This window comes from Galeopterus variegatus, unplaced genomic scaffold, assembly GCF_000696425.1.
Source record: "Galeopterus variegatus unplaced genomic scaffold, G_variegatus-3.0.2 Scaffold2225, whole genome shotgun sequence".
In the NCBI taxonomy this organism is placed as follows: Eukaryota; Metazoa; Chordata; class Mammalia; order Dermoptera; family Cynocephalidae; genus Galeopterus; species Galeopterus variegatus.
In genome coordinates this window covers 238,494-259,136 of record NW_007728336.1, presented here as the reverse complement: position 1 = coordinate 259,136, position 20,643 = coordinate 238,494, and the positions used below count along the sequence as shown (strand labels likewise).

The 20,643-nt window shown below is 44.8% G+C and overlaps 2 protein-coding genes across 2 annotated transcripts in view; one reads left to right on the top strand and one right to left on the bottom strand.

Annotated features, from left to right (window-relative positions):
- The window catches only part of EDRF1 (erythroid differentiation regulatory factor 1), a 42,161-nt gene extending 34,177 nt beyond the window's left edge, over positions 1 to 7,984 (top strand). Inside the window, exon 24 of the mRNA XM_008580969.1 lies at positions 7,047 to 7,984. Within this exon, the coding sequence (XP_008579191.1) occupies positions 7,047 to 7,218 (172 nt within the window). The 3' untranslated portion in view covers positions 7,219 to 7,984. The remainder of the gene's footprint in view (positions 1 to 7,046) is intronic.
- Positions 7,985 to 10,074: 2,090 nt separating this feature from the next.
- Positions 10,075 to 16,966, bottom strand: MMP21 (matrix metallopeptidase 21). The gene is made up of 7 exons (XM_008580968.1): positions 16,515 to 16,966; positions 15,725 to 15,941; positions 14,947 to 15,086; positions 14,657 to 14,798; positions 13,351 to 13,608; positions 10,826 to 10,998; positions 10,075 to 10,559 (listed from the first exon to the last, which is right to left on the bottom strand). Exons 1-7 carry the CDS (start codon positions 16,713 to 16,715, stop codon positions 10,260 to 10,262), a joined length of 1,431 nt encoding a protein of 476 aa, XP_008579190.1. The 5' UTR covers positions 16,716 to 16,966; the 3' UTR covers positions 10,075 to 10,259.
- Between the last annotated feature and the right edge of the window lie 3,677 nt (positions 16,967 to 20,643).

The following is a 20,643-nucleotide window of genomic DNA, read 5'->3' as shown; positions in this document are numbered from 1 at the left end:
GCGCCGCCGCGCTTCCCAAGCGGCGCACTTATCCAGTGCGCCACCGGGCCGGCCCGGGAAATCCTATTTTGGTAATTGAAAGATGGGTATTGGGGGGCCGGCCTGTGGCTTACTTGGGAAAGTGTGGTGCTGATAACACCAAGGCCATGGGTTTGGATCCCTATATGGGGATGGCCGGTTGGCTCACTTGGGAGAGCATGGTGCTGACAACACCAAGTCAAGGGTTAAAGATTCCCTTACCGGTCATCTTTTAAAAAAAGAAAAATGGGTCTTGAAGAAGTGATTTGATTGTAGGACCATGCAGTAGTGAATGGATTAATAATGGTCAGGGGCATGGTTCTTAGGGCTTTAAAAGGAGGGCACATGAGAGGTTAGTCTCTCTGCTCTGCCTTATTCTGCCATGTGGAATGCCTGGGTCACTGTCATCACCACCAAGACCCTCACCAGATGTGTTCCCTGGACTTTGGACTTTCCAGCCTCCCAAACTGTAAGCAATAAATTTCGTTTTCTTTATAAAATACCCAGTTCCAGCTATTTTGTTATAAACAACAGAAGCAGACTAATACAATGGTTGATTATATTTACTCTTCAAATTTTTTTTTTTTTTTTTTTGGCTTTTTGTTTTGTTTTGTATTGTTTTGGTGACTGGCCAGTATGGGGATCCAAACCCTTGACTTTGGTGTTATAACAGCACGCTCTAACCAAGTGAGTGAGCTAACTAGCCAGCTTACTCTTGAAATGAAAACCAGCTTTGTATTCTGGAACAAACCCCACTATGTTGTGATGTATTATTCTTTTTATATATTATTGGGTTCAATTTGAGGATTGTTGAGGATTTTTCTGTCTGTACAAGGGGTATACTGGTCTACAGTTTGCTTTTCTTGTAATGACTTTGTCTAGTTGGTATTAGAGCAGTGCTGGCCTCATAAGGCCAGTTGACTAGTGTTCTCCTATTTTCTGAAAGAGATTGGGTAGAGTAGGTATTATTTCTTCCTTAAACATTTATTAGAATTTACCAGTAAAACCATCTTCATCTGGAGTCTGCATTGTTGGAAGTTTTTAAAACAATGAATTCAATTTCTTGTCATAGATATAGTACTATTCAGGTTGTCTTTTTCTTGAATGAATGAAGGTTCATTTCATATAAATTTTAGAACATAGAGGTTCACAGCCCCCTTATTATCCTTTTAGTGTCTCCAGGTGTTGTGGTGATAGCCCTTCTTTTAGTCCTGATATTGGTAATTTGTGTCTTCTTTCTTTTTTCTTTGTCAGTCTAGGTAGAACTTTATTGATTTTATTGATATTTTCAAAGAACCAGCTTTTGGCTTGACTGACACAATTCCTCCATTGTTTTTCTGTTTTAAATGTCATTGATTTCTGCGCTTAATCTTTATTTCCTTCACTCTGCTTGTTTTGGACTTAATTTGCGCTTTTCTAGTTTTTTAAGGTAGAAGCTTAGATTACTGATTGGAGACCTTTTTTCTTTTTTAATATAAAAATTTATAGCTGCAGATTTCCTCCTAAGCACTGCTTTAGCTATGTCTCACAAATTTTGCTATGTTGTATATTTTTTTCATTCCTTTCAAAATAGTTTTGATATCCCCAGAGATGACTTCTGTGACTCATTTGTTATTTAGGAGTGTGCTGTTTAATTTCTAAATATTGAGACTTTCTAGAGATATTTCTGTAAGTAGGTAAGTAGGTTCATAGTATCATTCAGGTCTTCTGTATTCTCACTGACTTTTTACTTGTTTTGTCAGTTTACTGAGAGAGGAGTGAAGTCTCTGCTTACAATTGTGACTTGATCTATTTCTGCCTTCAGCTCTATCAGTTTTGTTTTATGTATTTTTGAAGCTCTGTTAGGTGCATCCACATTTAGGATTGTTATGTCTTGGAGAATTGACCCCCATGCCACTATGTTATGTCCCTCTTTGATATTAATATAGCTACTCAGCTTTCTTTTGGTTAATATCTTTTTCCATCTGTGTCTTTTGTATTAAAAGTGAATTTCTTATCAATAGCATGTAGTTGGGTCCTGCTTTTTTAATCCAGTCTTATAATTGATGTCTTTTGACATTTACATTTAATGTGATTATTGATGTAGTTGGATTAAAATATATTATCTTGCTTAGCTTTTCCATTTTTTTTCTTTTTTTCTGCCTTCTTGGATTAATTGAGCATTGTCTATGATTCCATTTTATTTCACTATTTATTATTTATACTAGTTTTTAACTATTTTAGTGGTTGAATTAGGGGTTTACAGTATACCTCTATAATTAATCAGAGGCCACCTTCAAAATAATATTCTGCTTCACATTTAGTGTGAGGACCTTAAAACAGCATCCTCCCAGTTCCTCTCCTACCATTTATGCTCTTGTTGTCATACATTTTACTTTTATATAGGTCGTAAACATAGAATACACTGCTACTAGTTTTTGCTTTAGACAGTTATCTTTTAAAGCAACTAAAAGTAAAGAGAACAAGGAAATTCATTTATTTATTCCATGTCCATTGCTCGTAACCTCTTTGTATAGGTGCCATTTTCTGTCCAGCATCATTTACTTCTGCCAGATAAACTTCTTTTTGACATTTTTCGTAGTGCAGTTCTGCTGGCAGTGAATTCTGTCTTTTTGATAGTCTTACGGACTTTATTCCTCCTTCACCTTTGGAAGATCTTTTTACAGGGTGTGGAATTCTGGGTTGACATTCTTTTTCTTTCAGTCAGTCTGCTGTCTTCTGGCTTGTGTGTTTTGTAACCAGAAGCCTGCTGTGATTCTTACCTTTGTTCATCTGTATGTAATGTGTCTTTTTTTTTTTTCTCTAGCTTCCTTTCTGTCTGCACCACTCTTCTCCATTTTCTCTTCTTTTTCTATGGTTCCAGTTATACCTATGTTAGACTGTTTGATTTTGTTCCACAGCTGTTCGATTCTGTTTTTTATGCCCTTTTTTCTTTTTGTGATTTAGTTTGGGTAATTTCTACTGATCTGTCTTCAAGTTCACTGGTTCTTTGTTTTGTGTCATCTACAGTTGAACTTTTTAAGGCATTCTTTATCTCTGTTACTGTGTTTCTCATTTCTGGCATTTCAATTAGGTTCGTTCTTATAGTTTCCATCTCTGCTGAAATTACCAATCTGAATTTTCATGGTGTCCACGTTTTTCATTAGAGCCTTCAACATATAAATTGTAGTCCTTTTAAATCCCCTTTGTTATAGATCCATCATCTATGTCATATCCTACTCTGGTTCTATTGATTCTTTGTCTCTTGGCAGTGCATTGTTCTTTCCTTGCCTTTCATACATCTCATAATTGTTGAAAACTGGACATGTCATATAGGACAGAAGAAACTGAGGGAAATCTTCTTTTTTTTGCCTGGAAAGTTTTTACACCTTTCCCCTGCTAGGCCTTTAGTGTGGGGAGTTGAGTTCATTTTTCTATCCTGGAGTTGAGATATTTCTGTTGTGGTTACTTTCTGTGCCCCACAGGCTTCAAGTTCTCCTAGCAACACCTTGGTTTAGGGTGGGTGGCTCTGAGCCCATGGTTCTTCATGTCTGCTCCATCTTCCCGTTCAGGTCTTCCCTTTGAGCAGCACCCCAGGGAGCATCTGTCTTGACACTTGTACAGCTCTGCCAGCCATATTCCACTGTCACTTGTCCTTGGGTTCTTCTTAGCCTGTTTGGCAGGGGAGGGGGGAAGTGGCCAGAACTTCTCAGGCGTTTTGAGTAAGCTTCCATCTTAAGCAGGCACTGTGTCCCTGAGTCCCAAAGCTGCGGCCTTTCCGCTGCCCCTGCCCCTCCCCCAGGTAGAGTGTTTTTTTCTGTTCCATTCTCCTGTCTGCATTGACTTTCACCTGTGCCGAGGGTTGAAAGAGTTCATTCCCTCCCCCCTCGCTAAGGTTTTGTTTCATAGGGGAGAAGAGTCGAGGTGGGGCTGCCTGCCCCTCCACAGCAGCTGCCCTTCCCCTTCCCCAGGTTATGCCAGCAGGGTCACTTCTCAGGACTCTCACTGGTCTTTTAAGTGAGCACCTGGTGGTATCCTTGGAGAAAAGCTTGCAGGGAGATGTTAGCTCCTCCAGTACGTGCAACTCCCAAGGTCCTCACTCTTTCACCCACCCTCACACGTGCTACCAACTCAAGTATTTTAGCTAAATTCTTACCAGTGTCTGGCTGCATCTGCCCCAGTTAAGGAAGTACCACCCGTTTCTCTCTATATCAGCTTGTCTCTCCTTGGATTTGACTAGTTGGTTGCCCTGATGAGTTTGAGAAAAGCCATGACCTTTTAGTTTGCCCTCCTGTTTTTGTTCCTGTAATGGTGGGTATGACACTTTTTCTAGCTCTACATCCCTCCAGTAATTGCTGTTGAGTAATTCTCTATAGCCTAAGGAGAGCTCTTATGTGGTGAGGAAGTCTCAGTGTTAGTACACTGTCATCTCATTATTGTTAATTCTCAGTGTCTACTCCACATCCTGGTTCTGGTGTTTACACCATATCCTGGTTCTAGGACACAGCAAGGTATGGGGATGTGTTTGCTTAAATTTAGCAGATATGTTCATTTTTCTAAAGAACCAAAAGGCAAAGCAGATAGTGCATGTAGAAATACACAGTTCCAAAGGAACTCATGGCTTTTCCTGCTTAACAGTGGGTAAGTTTAAAAATTTTGTATTGGTTTCCACAAGGTGGCAATATAAATATGTGATATTTGAGAAACAGTAGTAATTCATTAATTTTCACAAATCAGTGGTTCAAGTAATTGACTGAAAAGTAATAGTTTCAGTCTTATTATGTCTTTTAGAATTGTAACAGTCATATGCATGACCTAAGTAATTTTTATTTTACTAGAGGGTTTTCTAGCTTTCTAGTTTTTCAGTTTACTGATAATACTCTGTTGAAAGAGATTTTAATGTAAAGTTTTCATGCATGATGCATAAAGTCCCATTTAGCTAATTTGTGTTGATTTTTCAAGGTTTATTACATAAAAGACTATTAAATGTGGTACTGTGTTAATACAATATATATGGTGACAGGTCAAAACAAAAATATTGGATACAAAGTCAATGACTATTCCACTGATGTGCAAATGAAAACATCTATAATTTTATTGTTAAGAGGAAAACATCCTCTGCCGCAAGCCTAGTTATTTTACCATGAATCAGTGGATATTCCCTTCTGTAATAAAGGAAAACGAGACCTTAAAAGAAAGGAAATGTTAATAAATTTGTTTTGTCTTGACTGTTTCCAGCAGAAGGGGACAGTACAACTTAAGTGCCCAATGGTGAGAGTTAGATAATTACCAAGGTAGGCCCAAGTGCTGGAAGGAGGAAATAGCCCATATATCCAGCAAAAATCTACTTGTAGCCTGTCAGCATAGTTTTGGGCCCATTAAAAAAAAAAAAAAAAAAAAAGTTGGACTGAATAATCAAATTCTTAATTTTCTTAGATTCCTATAGAATTACATTGAAATCTAAGAAAATTTAGATGCATTCAGTCTGTTAAAGTAAATTGTTTTTATTTTCAGATTATGCAGGCACTTCATTATAAGACAACTGCAGTGGCATTGTCCTGCTAGAATTGCTAGTTTTGTTTGTTAGGTTGTGGGTTTTTGGGTTTTTTTTTTTCCTTTTTGGATTAAGAGTTTATTTGCTCTTATACAAATCATGCCTTCCTTAATGCATTTTCATCAATAGTTTCACTGAACTATAATCCCTATTCGAGAGTGTTTAGGCCAGCCATCAGATGGGAAGGTGGGTCCTGTGGAGAAGAGGTGAATGGAGCCAAGAACAGAAGAAAGGGGGATTCTTTACAGCTGGTGCCCTGGCCTGGTGCAGCGGGAGCTCTGCACTGCTGGGTGCTCTCCGGCAGGCCTGACTGAGAATGGAGCCAAGAACAGAAGAAAGGGGGATTCTTTACAGCTGGTGCCCTGGCCTGGTGCAGGGGGAGCTCTGCACTGCTGGGTGCTCTCCGGCAGGCCTGACTGAAGGGCACTTGGGTGAAGAGAGAGAATTTGCATGCCATAGAGGAGAAAAGAGCATAGCATTTGGAATAAGAAAATATATTTTGACCTTGACCCAAATTATTAACCCTCTGATCCTTAGCTTTTACATCTGTAAAATAAGCATACTATTCCTTGCCCTCTGAGAGGACAGGCTTGCTATGGGGCTTAGACATGGCCATGCACATTGTGAGGGGTCACATCACCTGTTACCTGTTCGTGTGAGCCAGGGGTCTGTGTTACTTCTGGACTCATTCAAAAAGGATTCTAGTAATGAACTGCCATGTAATTACTAGTCTTTCCATAATATAAATATAATACATTGATCCATCATAAGGGGTAAATTACACAGCAAATTGTAAACGAAAGCAGTTTTAAAATGGGGTACTATCTGGTACTCTGCAGCAGAGGGACATTCTTCACACAGAAGCTGCACTGACATTTTTAGAGTCAGTTGAGGTGCAACAGTGCCTGTAAGTCAGGAGACTTTGCTTAAAGTCCTAGGTGCTTCTAGCTCTAGAGATAGCAGCCCAGCTGCCCGTTTAGACATGGGCTTGTTCGCACCGTAGGAGGTTTTTAGGCTGGGCTTGAAGGAGAGAGGAAATGCTGTGTACCTTCCCCTATGCCCGAGCCCGTCTCCACTGTATTTTCTTCATGGTGTGTATCACCTGACACTCCATTTTCTTAGTTGTTTACTGTATGTCTTCCCCTGTCCCCTCCGCCAACTCTTACCTTAGTAGACTGCAGATCCATGAAGGCAGGGATTCTTTTGTCTGTTTTGTTCACTGCCGAGAGCAGTTCCTGGTACATGGCAGGAACTCAGATATTATAAAAGGAATGAACATTGGTTTTAATTGATGTATTGAAATAAATGCTAAAAACAGGTCCACAAGGAATAGATAGAAGGAGGTAGGTATGGAATAGGCATTAATGGAATACATGCTTCTCTGTGAGAAGTGACAGTTGGGCTGATGCTGCTTATTTTTCTGGCTCCATTTGAACTGTTGGTGGGCACCACTGTTCTATTCATGTATCTCCTTTTTTTTTTTTTTAAACCTCAGCAGTAACATTGAAGAAGACGTAGTCCTCAAAACCAACAAGCAGATTTACTCCCAGCTTTTGAGAGCGACTGCGAACAAAAGTGCAGCGCTTTTGGAAAGAGTCGATGTCATCATCCGTTTGCTGGACCAGCTTGCTCCCGGCAGCGGGGCAAGTGGTGGCGCCGTGCAGTGACTTGTGCACACACCTGTGTCTGCAGACGCACTGTTGGTGCCCTCTGAACATGGGAGCTGGTGTGTCCATTTGGTGCTTCGTGTCATTAAATGTGAGGGAAATGTCCACTTAAAATAGGTGCAGCAGTGGAAGTACGGGGTTATCCTTGCCCACAACAGATAAATTATGGTTGAGTTCTTTGGCTTCATTTGAAGTGCTGAAATCCGTCAAACTTAAAGCTTCCAGCATGTTTCTTTGAGAAGTACATAGTACGGCAGTATTAATAGACTTGCTGTGATGCAGTTACACTTCTAAATATTTTTGAAGTATGTTAAGCTACACGGGTTTAAGATGCGATTATTTTGGATAAAATGTTACTTTCGTCAAGAGAAGTTTTATCCAAATGATTTTATAGTTCAAGTGGGTTTAAGAAATTTCTAGTACATCTACAACGTCTCCTACATTGCACAGAAAAAAAGCGTGCCCTTTTTAAGCTTCAGTGCAGGATTTTCAAAGACTAGCCATTGTGCAGTTCTCTGTATTTAATGCACGTTCTGAAGGGACTCACTTTTCTTTGACTTTATATGATAGTTGGTCAAGAATAGGTACTACCCTTTTTTTCATTTTAAACTTGAAAATGTGAATAAGGCAAGGAAACTATTTTGAATAAATTATTTATTTTTAAAAATGTCTTTGTATTTTTCCATTTTGCATTTTTCACACCGAGTTTTGATTTGAACTCAGTTTAATTAATAAACTTTACAAAGTAAGGATCAAAACATTAAAATTCTGCCATCCACTAAATTCTCTCTAGAATATTTTACTTATTGCTGCTGCTTTGTGGATCTTGTCCAGTTGCATACAAACATACTTTACTGTTTTCAGTGCCTACAATGTACAAGGCTGTTTGTCTTTCATAATTAATACTCTCAATTTCAAGAAGGGTAGTATATAACATGTAAGTCAAACAGACTCAGTCGTGCCAGGGTGAGGGTCTGGATTCCTGTTCATGACACTGTTGTAGATAAGGCCACGGCTTGGGCCTGAGCGCAGGAAGAGGTGCTGCCGGATCCTTGAGGCCTCCAGACAGCTGATGTGCCCTGTGCAGATGCTGCCCCTCCCACACCAGCTACACGTCTATGAAACAAGAGGAACTATGCTAGAAAATGGTCTGGAATAAACTGGTTTTGGTTAGCTCGGCTGGTTAGAGTGCAGCCTTACAACACCAAGGTCATGGGTTCATATCCCCGTACCAACCAGCCACCAAAAATTAAAAAATAAACTGGTTTTAAGCTGAATTTTTACAAGCCACTTCCTTTTACACAAGGATTTGCAGGTGTTTTCATTGACGGTGAGTTGACACCCATCATAGCTTGACAGAATTCTCTCTTGCCATTTGTCCACTTCCTTATTTAGATTGCGTTGTCCTTGGGTCGGATCTGCATCTGTTTGCAAAAATTAATCTTTGAAGCCCTTAAAGTTTTGCCCAAATTCTAAAGCAATTGAACAAAATCAGCAGTGTCTCGTTTCCAGATTACATCGATCTGTTGCCTCTTGCAGTAGGGCCACACGCCGAGTAAAACTGTATTCTGCTGCTTAAACCTGGACACTTCCATTGGTTATATTGTCTCCTGGATTAATAAATTCAGAAAGGATTTTCCTTATGTAGAAATGAGCTGGAGTTAGGGACAGTAGAGGTGCTGATCTTGTCCCCAACCCCTATCCTTAGCCAAACAGCCTATCAGTCAACAGGAAAATTTGTTTTTAAGCAAGAAAATATAAATTCTAGCTGTCTTCTCTTGTCAAGGCAATAACATGACAGTACCTAAAGAGAAAAAAAGATCCTTTTAAAATCTGTTTGTAATTACCTGATTTTAATTTAAACCTTCTTAAAGAACCTTTGTTTTAATCAGTTCTTTAGATGAAATGTGATATTTGTGGCCTGATCATTGAGGCTACTGAAACTTTTAATTTCATTGCCCAATTTTTTTTTTCACATAATTACATATGACATTGGGATTTTTGTGTCAAGAAGAGCTGAGAGCCATATAATGTAAAAGATAAAGGGACATAATGACTATCCTAGATAAAACGGATACTGGAAAAATAAAGTTACCCAATTAGCTTCAAGAGTTTTATTTTGGTAGAATGGCCTTCAGACGTGTAAAGTATACTTTAAAGTATAAAGTATACTTCAGTCATAAAGTATTCACTGCTTTGCAGGGAGAGGAGAGCACTAAATGAATTAGAGTGGACCAGAAAAGCTTTTCAGGACCACTTCGGATACAGGCCTGTGTGTTCACACGGGAGAACTCGTCTGGCCCCAGGGCCAGAGACCACGCCCGGGATGGAAAGTACCGAGGGCACGGGGCTGGAGTTGGGAGAGGCGGCAGGAGCTACCACTGGGTCTGACTTTTGGCAGGGCACAACTAATGAACTTTAGTTTCTTCGACGACAGATTTGTACAGCAGTGTTTGTCCTGCCACTCTGACAGAGGTGTGAGGATCAGGAGAGAAATACATGTGAAAACCTTTTCTTCACTGTCAAGTATTAGAAAAATACATCGTTATAACTTGGAGTTTGGATTGAATTCTGTGACCTTTCCCAGTCAATCCCTCAGTTTTAAGTGCATTAAAATCATCTCCATGCCTTTGGTGGCTTGTCTTTTAATTATTTGACTCATGGCTTTAGCTGCCTTCCCAACGCCCAAGAATGGGAGGGGAGGGGCAGTGTTGGGACCTGGCTCCAGAGCACCACAGAGAGCAGGAAAAAAGAGTTAAAAAGACAGGTTCCTCAGGATGCTTGCTTTTTTTTTTTTTTTTTTTTTTTTTTTTTAGCCTTTCCTTAAAAATGAGTGAAGTTATTTGGTGACTTATTTTTTGTGTGAGCATTTGATTTTTAAATCACATATTTTAAAAACTCAAGTAATGCTTTTTCCATTGGCTTTTAACTTAGGGAGCCATACTTGCTTCGGCTACTAAAATCTGGTTTGTTGTCTTTGTAAAAGAAATCAGACTTTTGTAAGAGATATCCTATGACTACCTCCACTTTCCTCTGTCTCATTACATGTTCAGTGTGGAAGTGTGGACATCACAAAGGTCAAACCACTTCTCTGAAATAGACTTTTTTGGAAGTAAACCATTAGAAGGCAGCCGAGAATTCTGTTGTCTGTCCTTGTCATTAACTACTTTCCAGTATGCATTGCCTTTGAAAAAGAAAATGGAGTTGTGTGCATAGGAGTAGTAAGCTGAATCTATATTTCTGAAAGGATGGTCTTGTGGTTTTATTGCTGGAAAAACTTCAGTAATCTTCTTTGGATAAGAATTAAGTACTTGATTTCTGTTAACATCAAATGCAAATACCTGCAAAGCAAATTAGATAGTGAGACTGGCTTTTCTGAAAAATCACTGATTTTTTTTCAGGTTAATTTATAGCAGTGAGGTTAGTAAATCTGACTGCACCAAATTCTTTAGACTTGAGGTTATTAATGATTTTCCGTCCGTAATTATCTGCCATTGCTATATAGATCTGAAGTAAGTGAGAACAGCATTTAACTAGGCACTGGTCATCTGACCAGTCTAGGTGAGGGTGGCAGAAGCAGCACTAGTGTAGAGAGCCTTCTACTTACAAAGGACTCCTTGAAGAAGTAAATTAACTGCTGTCTTCGGTGATAAAAGGCAGTGTCTAGGGGACTTGGGATGCCAGGAAATCCTTCTGAAATCGATTTGGGGTAGCGTTTTCCTTGTTCATCTTCTGTGTGGGCCTGATCCTTGTCACTGTCGTATCTCCAATATTGATTTCCTGAGAGCCAACCAAAAAAGTTTATGTGGCTTAGTAATATTAAATCACAGGGAACATGACAAAGAGGACAACTTTCAAGAAAGGTTCCAGGCAGTCATGGATGATGTTCCGCCGTGATTCCAGGAGAGAGCAGCACTTACAGCATGTGAGTGAAGCCTCACTCAAATGAATGATTTTCCCAGGCCTCAAACTACTTCTAGATTTGACCCCAGCGATCCGTTTTCTTTCCCGCTCACCAGTGCTGCAGTTAGAATGTTGGTTGCCTTTCACAGTGAATCCCAGCCCACGAACATCATCCTACTGACTCATCAAAAGCAGAAGCAAAACAACAAATATAATGTGGTTTTTTCACCTCTCAAATTTTTTTCTTCTTCCTTTACACTCTAGAGATCTTCATTTTATGTATTAGTCAGCCATGGGTTGGCCTGAATCATTTTTCTGTCCTAATCGACATAAGTCCTCTTCTTACAGAAGAAATCATGATGCTTACTGTTGGATTACACCTTTTTCTAGTGTTTTAGAATCATCTAGTTCCACCAACACCCCCATTTTACAAATAAGGAAACGAGTAAAGAGAGTGTGAATGACTCACCCAAATTTAGACAGCGAAGCGTGAGTCGGGGGTGCAACCCAGGACTCCCGAGCGAGACTTTACTCACTGTCCTATGAAGTAATGTTTTGTAATTTTGCTCCATTTTGTTTCAAAGTCCAAATGCTAATTTCACGCTCTGAAACAGTAGGGGATTATTCTAGACTTTCCTTACTGGTTCCTAATCCTGAATATTTGGCATATTGCCAGCATACAATAGACTAAATCCACTGAGTTAGATGTTTCTGTGTTCACAGCTCACAGAACACATCAAGCAGTTACATTCTTTAGCAACCAAATATTCCATATACTTGGAAAAGTTCACCATTGAGAATAAGTGACATATGTCCAGTTGGAGATGCAATTCACTCTAACTGGAATTTTTTTTTTTAATTTAAAGTATTCACAGCAAATTAAATTTAAGGTGTTTTTAAAGCTCCAAGAATAAAATACAGCTGTATTATAGAAGTCCCCATGATGACCTAATTCAGTAATTAAGACTGTTTGGATGGTGCCAACCTAAACTCCAGCTGGGATTTCTCCAAGCACTGAAAGATGTGCTTCCAAGTCTGAAAGACCTGAACTGTAAGTCTGCCATAGGTAATTTTTTAATGAAACTAAACTAAAATAATTCTTCCTTTGTGTGATGTGAAGGAAAATTAAGACCAAACTTACATATAGGATCTTTATGAGAAAATTTGCATATAAAGTTCCTTCAGTTTGGCTCTTGCCTTGTTAACTCTTTCTGAATAACTTAGAGCAATAATGGTTATATTACTTACATACATTACAATAATGGTTATAAGGATTCGAGCAGAGGGAGTGTGCACAACTTATCTCTGGGTGGGAAGGGGAAGGGGAAGGAAAAGGCAGTAGCTACGGCATCGTGTTTGTGACTGGACTCCGTGCTGATTGGTATTGCAGAGGCAGCATGCCTACAGGAACCGGGCACGCAGTGCTTGACATAAGGCAGGGTGTGGACAAGCAGCAGCCAGACCTGCTCTCCCCTGCTGCTCACTGTGACCCCCAGACCCCAGCACCCCAGCTTCTGCCTCCCAGCAAAACACCAATCTTCCCTGTTCGGAATTGGCACTGATTCTTCACTGCCCGCTGGATGAAGTCCAGCCCCTGACCCTGGCTTTTGAGGCCAACCCGGTCTTCCTGACCTAATCTCATCCCAGGTGAGTCCCCTCTATGGGCTCAGCTGTGTCACAGCTCTAAGGCTTTGCTTCTGTCTCTTTTCTCTGACCGCTCCCACTTTCTCACACCCATGCCCACCTCCCCACGGCACACACACCATTCTGGATGCCCTTTCTGGGAACTCAAGATCTGGGAAGTCAAGCCCTGACTCCTGGTGATGCCAGCATCTGATTCCAGGTAGCAGTGATTACCTCTTCTGCTTGGTCTATGCTTTAAAAACATACTTCTATTGGAAGGCTTCCAAGATATTTTGTTCCTCTGGAACCAAATTAAGACTTCTGTAGGGCAGGGCCCTTATATTTTTTTGGCAGCCACCTCAGTGCCTAGCAAAGTGTGTTCACTCATTCATTCATTCAATGACTTAAGTGTCTTCTTAAAAAGATCTAGGGATACAATTCAATCCCTGTGCTCACAGAACTTAATTTCTGTCGGATGGAGCAGACAGAATTTAAACAAGTAGTTACAAGGGCATTACACTAGATTCCTTGGTAGGGGCTCAGAACAGTTATTATGAATGTATTTGTTTAATAAGAGGAATGAAGCCATACATTCAGAACCTTTACCTTTAAAAAAATAACGTTCATCTCTTCTCCACGTCCAGATGTGGATGAAAGCATCTATGTTCTGTGTGGGGAGTCCATGCCAGCCAGTGGGGATTTGGATAGGATCCCCGTAGCGTGTCCTGTTGTTTCGATTTTCATAAAGCCAGTACCAGCTGTTGCGGAAAAAATATGTGCTAAATCTCACCATCACTTCCCCATATTGGTTTCTCTCTTTGTGAATCCAGTCAAATGCAGTATCAAATGATCCTTCACATGAACCTTAACAAAAAAGAAAAATCCAGCCATTTGTCACATGGTGCATAAAACAACTGTTCTACTTTCACGTGTGACTTGAACAGAGACCAATGCAAAGCTGGTGTTTTCTATTAAAACACCTTAAAGCGAGACACCATGTAAGATTGGAAGTAGGCTGAGCAGAAGGAGCTGGAGGGACCCAGGGTGCCAGTAACAGTCCTGCCCACATGACTTATTCTGGCTTCATGATCATAGTGCTCTGGGTCACTCTCAAAAGTGTCTCAATTTGGATGCTAAGTTACGACCACCCTAAAGAGAGCTAGCTGACACCTCTTTTGATGGACAATCTGACTTCACTAGGGGGAACGAGTTTGGTTCTGGGCACACACACGAGGGGTTTCCAGTGGGGGAAATAAACGTGTCCTTTGTTGTCCCCAAAGATGCTGGGTACCGAGAAGAGAATGTGAGTAGAACAGAAATGGGGATGGTCTCTGTTGGGGACCTTTAAATGGAAAAGAGAAGAATAGCTTTCCTTTTGAGGGGCTTCTATGCTAAATCACTAATTACTTTAATTAACCAATTAACCACCAGGACTTTGGTCTGAACAATTAAATGAAGATTAAAGCTTACCCTGGCTGGGCTAAGCTCTCTTTGCCTTGGGACTGCAGTAAACTCCTTTCAGTGGCTTTTGTGGGCTGCTTGGCATGGGTGGCCCAGCTGTGTCTAGAAGACCACTGTGTTCTCCCCTTTCCTCCCAGCCAATGGAAGTGGTGCATGGAAGAGAGGACACAGGAGGGACTGCCCATGGGGAGGGTGCTTTGCTCTCCCCCGTGGTTACAGTCTGGGCATGACCACTTTCAATCAACCGAGCTAAGCAGCCAGCCCACATGAGCACTTTCCACTAAGAGAACGCATCGGGGATCGAGAGGGCAGCTCCTCTTGGTCAACATCACTGTACAACTTTGCTCTTTGGGGACCAGCCTTCCAGTGAGGAGTGAGTGGGGTGCCGCTGTGCGCTGGAGCACCGAGTGTCCTCTGAGCTCTGGGGATGACCTCCCCAGCACAGTCTTACCGTACAGCCTCTGAATTGCTTTCCTGTCTGACCAGTCCAGCTCAAACGCAGACTCCTGTGGACTGTAATTGGGCTGCATTATGGATCCCGTCCTGTAGATGTGAGGCAGGCCGAGGACATGGCCAATCTCATGCACGGCCACCTAGAAGGGGAACAAAAACCCTCGGGCTGGCTGGCCTGGGCTTTGGAGCACCACTGGGACCCACCGCTCGGTCGCAGAGGGCAGGCGGTGCTTGGTGCAGAGCACAGGGAACCAGCGCCCTTCGCCCTGTCAGCCCCAGGCCACCTACTTTGAGAAGGCTGATGCCCGCGTCGCTGCTGGGAGGCGTGAAGTGCTCGTCGTCGTCAAAGTGAATGTCTCCCAGGCGCCAGGCGTGTGCAAACTCCTGCCCGCTCCCGTCAAAAACCCGAGGACAGCCCAGGTGCCGGCCTGGCGGGGGACAGGGGCCGGGGGAGTGAGACCCAGGCACAGACCCGTCCCCCCAGTGTGGCCGGTGCAGTAGGAGTGGGGCGCTGGCCAGACCGGTGGCTCCTAAGACCTGACGGCCGAGCGGGTCAGGAGGATACCGGATCTAGGCCCTGACATCTCTCTGGGCTTTCAACAAACCGTGTCCCACGTGCTGTCCCCTGGGAAGTTAGTCCAGGGAGACCAGCAGGGCAGCCGTGAGCAGCTGGGCTCACAGATGGGCCGTGGAGACACCTCGGGTGTGCACGTGCAGCCGGGGACAGGGACGGGTGGGCTGGGGTCAGCGCCACACTCGCCTGCCTGTCAGGGCGGCTTTGATGGGCACACTGAGCTCTCCGGTGACCTGAGTGTCCCATGGGGCCGCTCCAGGCTCTCTGCAGTGTGACAAGCCCGTCCCCTTCCCAGTGAGTTCTAATAAGGCAACATCTACAGAGGGTTTAACGCTGCCCCCGCTGTCACGGGTGTCACCTGAGCACAAGCCCAGGAGGTGGGGGTAGGGCCAGGCTTCTGCAGGTGACAGGCGAGGCGACGGCCCCACCACGGCGCCGTGGCCTGGGGCCTGCAGAGAGGGCAGGGCGGGTCACGAGCCTGCCCCTTCGTACCTCTCCCAAAACCCAGCTTGATGTCGACGGTGGCCCCGGGGGCGGTGAGATCCTCGCGGAAGTGCAGCGGCGTCACCTCGCTCCACATCCTGAAGGCCAGTGTGAAGATGGCCCTCTGCTCGTGCAGCGACAGCTGGCCGCTGGGGGCCTCGCGCGCCAGCCTCCAGCTCAGGGTCTTCTTGGAGAAAGCCCTGGCGGCGCCCGCGGCCGGCATCTCCTGGTGTGCGTGCATGAGTGTGCGTGCATGTGGGTGCGTGCATGTGTGCGTGCGTGTGCGTGCATGAGTGTGCGTGCATGTGGGTGCGTGCATGTGTGCGTGCATGTACGTGCATGAGTGTGCGTGCATGTGGGTGCGTGCATGTGTGCGTGCATGTACGTGCATGAGTGTGCGTGCATGTGGGTGCGTGCATGTGTGCGTGCATGTACGTGCATGAGTGTGCGTGCATGTGGGTGCGTGCATGTGTGCGTGCATGTACGTGCATGAGTGTGCGTGCATGTGGGTGCGTGCATGTGTGCGTGCATGTACGTGCATGAGTGTGCGTGCATGTGGGTGCGTGCATGTGTGCGTGCATGTACGTGCATGAGTGTGCGTGCATGTGGGTGCGTGCATGTGTGCGTGCATGTACGTGCATGAGTGTGCGTGCATGTGGGTGCGTGCATGTGTGCGTGCATGTACGTGCATGAGTGTGCGTGCATGTGGGTGCGTGCATGTGTGCGTGCATGTACGTGCATGAGTGTGCGTGCATGTGGGTGCGTGCATGTGTGCGTGCATGTGGGTGCATGAGTGTGCGTGCATGTGGGTGATCCTGTTCTTCTGGCCTTCTCCTACCTGAGCATCATGGAGGTCAGTGATGGGCTTGGCCTGGCGCAGGGGCGACAGCTGCAGGTCCGAGTGGTCCCGGCTATGGAAGAGTGCCTCGGGCTGGGCTGGCTGGGGGGCAGCAAGCCAGCAGAGCAGCAGAGTCGGACGGAAGATGGAGGCAGCGAGCATGGCCTGGTCTGAATCTCTGCCCTCCCTGCCTGGTTCCGTCCCCGTCGTCTCTCCTCCTTAAGGAGCATGGCCTGGAACTGCTTTTATAAGCAGCCACAGAGGGAGCTTGCAAGTTTCCAGGCATTTGGCACCAAGCCCTGAAGTGTGTCCCCTAGGAGGCCACGTGGCAGGCCCTGGAGGTGCCGCCTTTGAAGGCCCCAGGACCACCTCTGTTGCTGAGGTGAGAACTCCTCCTCCCCTGGCCTCCTGTGTTTACAGCATCCTCAGGTAATTACATCCCAAAGTTGCAAATGCCTGTGGATTCCACTTCTATGGTGATGTACATGTGGGCAAGTTTGCTGCCTAAATGAGCAGTGGAATTGCTATGAATTTCCACAGGTTCTGTGACCGAGGCACAAACCCTCCCCCTAACAACACGCAGTTCAGAATGGGGCCTGCCTCTACAAAGCATGACTTAGTCTGTGCATAGTTCAGGTCAACTTTTTTTTCTTGGTGGGCTGGGGTTTGGGGATTTTTAGTTTGTTTCTCGGACTTTTTTTTTTTTTCTTTCTGTTTCTCTTATTGTTTTTGTTTCTCTTTATAAAAAAATATCTAAATTAGTAGGTATTGTAAATTTTTAAAGTACTGAGAACAAAGGGGAAATCTATGATTCATTTCAGTGACCATTCTTGCAGATACATATGTATACGTGCATAAAGAAGTATTCGTGTGTGTGTATAATTTTACATAAACTGTATGTTTTCTATTCTAACTCAGCAGAATGTTATGGGCACTTCTGTGTTTCTGAATGTCAGTATTTATCATCCTAGTTAATACTGCATGTTGTCCCGTTGAATGGGTTAAGATTTTTATATGAGGGTAAACTAGAACCACCTGAGGTTCTAGAACATACCTTGGCCCACACCTCCCACTCGGTTTCCCCTCATGGAGAAGCCAAGAGTCTCTCTGGTATCCCGAAGACAGAGCCTTCCCCCCAGCGGGCTTTCATTCCAGCAGATCAAAGCTGATGGCCTCCAGAGAGTCCGGGCTGACCAGGCCACAGCTGTCCACGGGACTGACCGTAGAAATGTGGACACGGTGATTACACCACTTGCAGGCCTGAGCTCTAAGACCCTCCCGTTCTCCATGATTTCTCTCTTGCCTCTCTCCTGGCCAGAGCCTCTAGTGGGAGTAGCCGGGTCCCTGAATGGCCATGTGGAAGGCCACCCTGGAACACTTGATTGATCTGCGAAATGAGCAAGAAATAAACCTTTCCTGTATTGAGCCTGAGATTTGGGGTTGGCTGGTACAGCAGTTACACACCCTGACTAATAACAGCCCCTAAACCCTCACTGCCTCCCCAGAAGGATCCTTGACATTCTTCTCCCTCCTGTGAGCTTTGCCTCCCACCGAGGCCACAGCTCGCCCTGCCCCCTCGCCAGTGGAGGCTGCACAGGTCCAGGGGTAGGACTCCTGTGAGCTCATGCCAGTTTGCTGCGTCACCTCCAGCCTTGCTGGTGGCAGTACTCTCCTGATGGCCCAGGAGCCCTGTTCTCATAGAATTCTTCTGTAGCCCAGGTTCTCTGGTTGTCCTGGCAGACCCTGGTGTCCACAGGGAGGAGAGACACACTGCTCTGGCCTCTCTGCTCCTGACTTCCTCCCATCGGAAGATTGTCACCTCCACTCCATCTGAGCCACCCACTGGCCTGGCCTCACTGCCCAGTGCCCCTAGCTGCTGCCTCTGGAACCACAGGTGCAGGTGGTCCCCTCAAGACTGCTGCCCACTCTCCTTGGGTCTCATCACTCCCTTGTCCCTCTGGTGCAGCCCTGTGACCCCAGCCAGACAATAGCCTGAGCAGCCTTCTGCCTTATCCCAGTTATCAGCTTCCTCATGCCCTTGGTTTTTCCTCCGTCTAACTTGTTGCACTCTCTCTGTCTTCACACAGATTTGCCACCTCTCTCCCCTGGGTGACAGAGATGCAAAGGATTACTCAAAGCCCATTTCCTCTGAGCAGTGAGACACACCGAATGGGTTAACTTCCCAGAACCCTCAAGAGAGAGGCATTCCTCCTTTGGGAAGTTAACACCGAACTGGGGCTTTGTCTCAGTATTTATTCTCCAGCCCAGAAAGTTACAGAAAAGCAGCATAGGTGGAGTTATGGCTAAGTATAGTTTAACAATAGAGGCTGGTAACATCAGTGAGATAACAAAGTGACATTCCATAATGCAATTTGCAAAAGGTTAAGTTGATCCACCAACAAAAGCTTGTTCTTAGCAAACATTTTCTTTCCCTACAGCAATTTCCTTAGTAGGTTTACATAACAATCAAGTAAGGTTAACCTGCACCGAGGACATCTACCCTTTGAGCCAGCAATTTTGCTGTGTTACAATTCTATATCTATATCAGAGGCTATAGCCTGAGGAAAGTTTCCTGTCTTTTGTAAGGTTAACATTTCTACATGTAATTTTAAGAAGTTAGGCTAAACCTGAAACTGCAGGGCTTTGGAAACCAGGCCCTGTGAAATACACTTGCTTTATAAATGTTAGAGTACTCCACACTAACTTAGATCTATGGACTAATTTCAATCACCCCCTTGCCTGAGAGCCTTCCACCACCCTCGCAAGGAGGACCCCAGCGCCACTGGGCCTGGCTCTTCATCTCCTCCCTTCTCCAGGCTGCTTGTTGAGACCTGCCAGAGAAAATCAATGCATGTGACACTCCAGTTCCTTTCATCTGACGGGCTCCTGCACTGCTGGGCAGCCTCCCCATCTCCCACTTTTCCAGGGGGCTGACCCTTAGGGGGTGGGGGGCAGAGGATGGGGAGGAAAAGTAGGGCAGGTGCAGGTCCCGCTGCAGGAACTGCTACCCCAGCGTGTGTGGAGAGGCTGGAGGAAGTGAGGTAAGGCCCTTCAGGCGCTGTCATTGGCAGATGAGAGCTTGGAGTTTCATGTCACAGGTCTGATAAGAACAGCACGTGTGGACATGTGGGCTATCCATTACTGAGTCATTCAGTCATCATTCAGCAAGTACTGATGACTGTCACAGGGTCAGGGAATAGAGAAATGACCCTGACCTCATGGAACTTACATTCTAAGTGGGGGAGACAGACAATAGACAAAAACAGTTCAAATAGTGACAGCTGCTGATAATATAATTAGGGAAAGTGAGTGCCTTGGGGTGGGGAGGGGAGCCAACATTAAGGTGGGCAGGACAGACCTCTTGTGGAGATGAAGTTTGAGCAATGACAGAAAGAGGGACACAGTCACATGTGACTGGGGATTTGGGGGGTTAGTATATTTTAGGCAAAAGAAAAGACAAGTGCAAAGGCCCTGAGGAAGGAACGAGTTGGGCATGTCTGGAAGATAAGGGAGGGCAGTGAGGCTGGATGTGAGTGCAGGGGAGCGAGGTGAGAGGTGAGGACAGAAAAGAGAGCAGGCAGTGGTCACATGCTGAAGGTTCTGTAGGGCAGAGGACGAGTTTGGGTTTTATTCTCAGTTCAGTTGGAACTTTCTGGGTGGAGAATGACATGCCTGACTATTCTCAGAGAAACTTCTGAGCAGCTCTGTGGAGGCCTGAGGTTGCTGTAGATGGGACCTCCTGGGTTGAAACCTTTCTGGTCCCCGTCAACTGTTCCATGTTGTTCCGCCTGTGCCGCAGCCCAGGACCCTCACTGGGCTTCAGGACAATGGGCTTCCTGGGAAGGGCACAGTCCTCGAATGTGACCCAAGGGGTCTATTCCTCGTTGGGCCTCTGGATCAGGTGTTGGGCCCCAAGCCGATGCTGCAGTGGCAAGGACAGCACCTGTGATGCCAGGAAGTGCTGCTCACGAGGAGCCTGGACACCCACCAAGGTCCGTGCACAGCCCGTGTTGTGGCTGTTATAAAATATGGATCCAGGCCGTCCTGTCCATCCCACTAGCTCTGGCCAAAGACTGATTCTGAAAGTCAG

Bases quoted from the DNA above. Each gene is read 5' to 3' on its own strand.
- MMP21 (XM_008580968.1), bottom strand. From the start codon at position 16,715: ATGCTCGCTGCCTCCATCTTCCGTCCGACTCTGCTGCTCTGCTGGCTT. The intron at 15,087-15,724 runs GTACGAAGGGGC...GTCCCCCGCCAG, and splicing joins CAAGCTGGGTTTTGGGAGAG to GCCGGCACCTGGGCTGTCCT. The intron at 14,799-14,946 runs GTAGGTGGCCTG...TTCCCCTTCTAG, and splicing joins CGGGCATCAGCCTTCTCAAA to GTGGCCGTGCATGAGATTGG.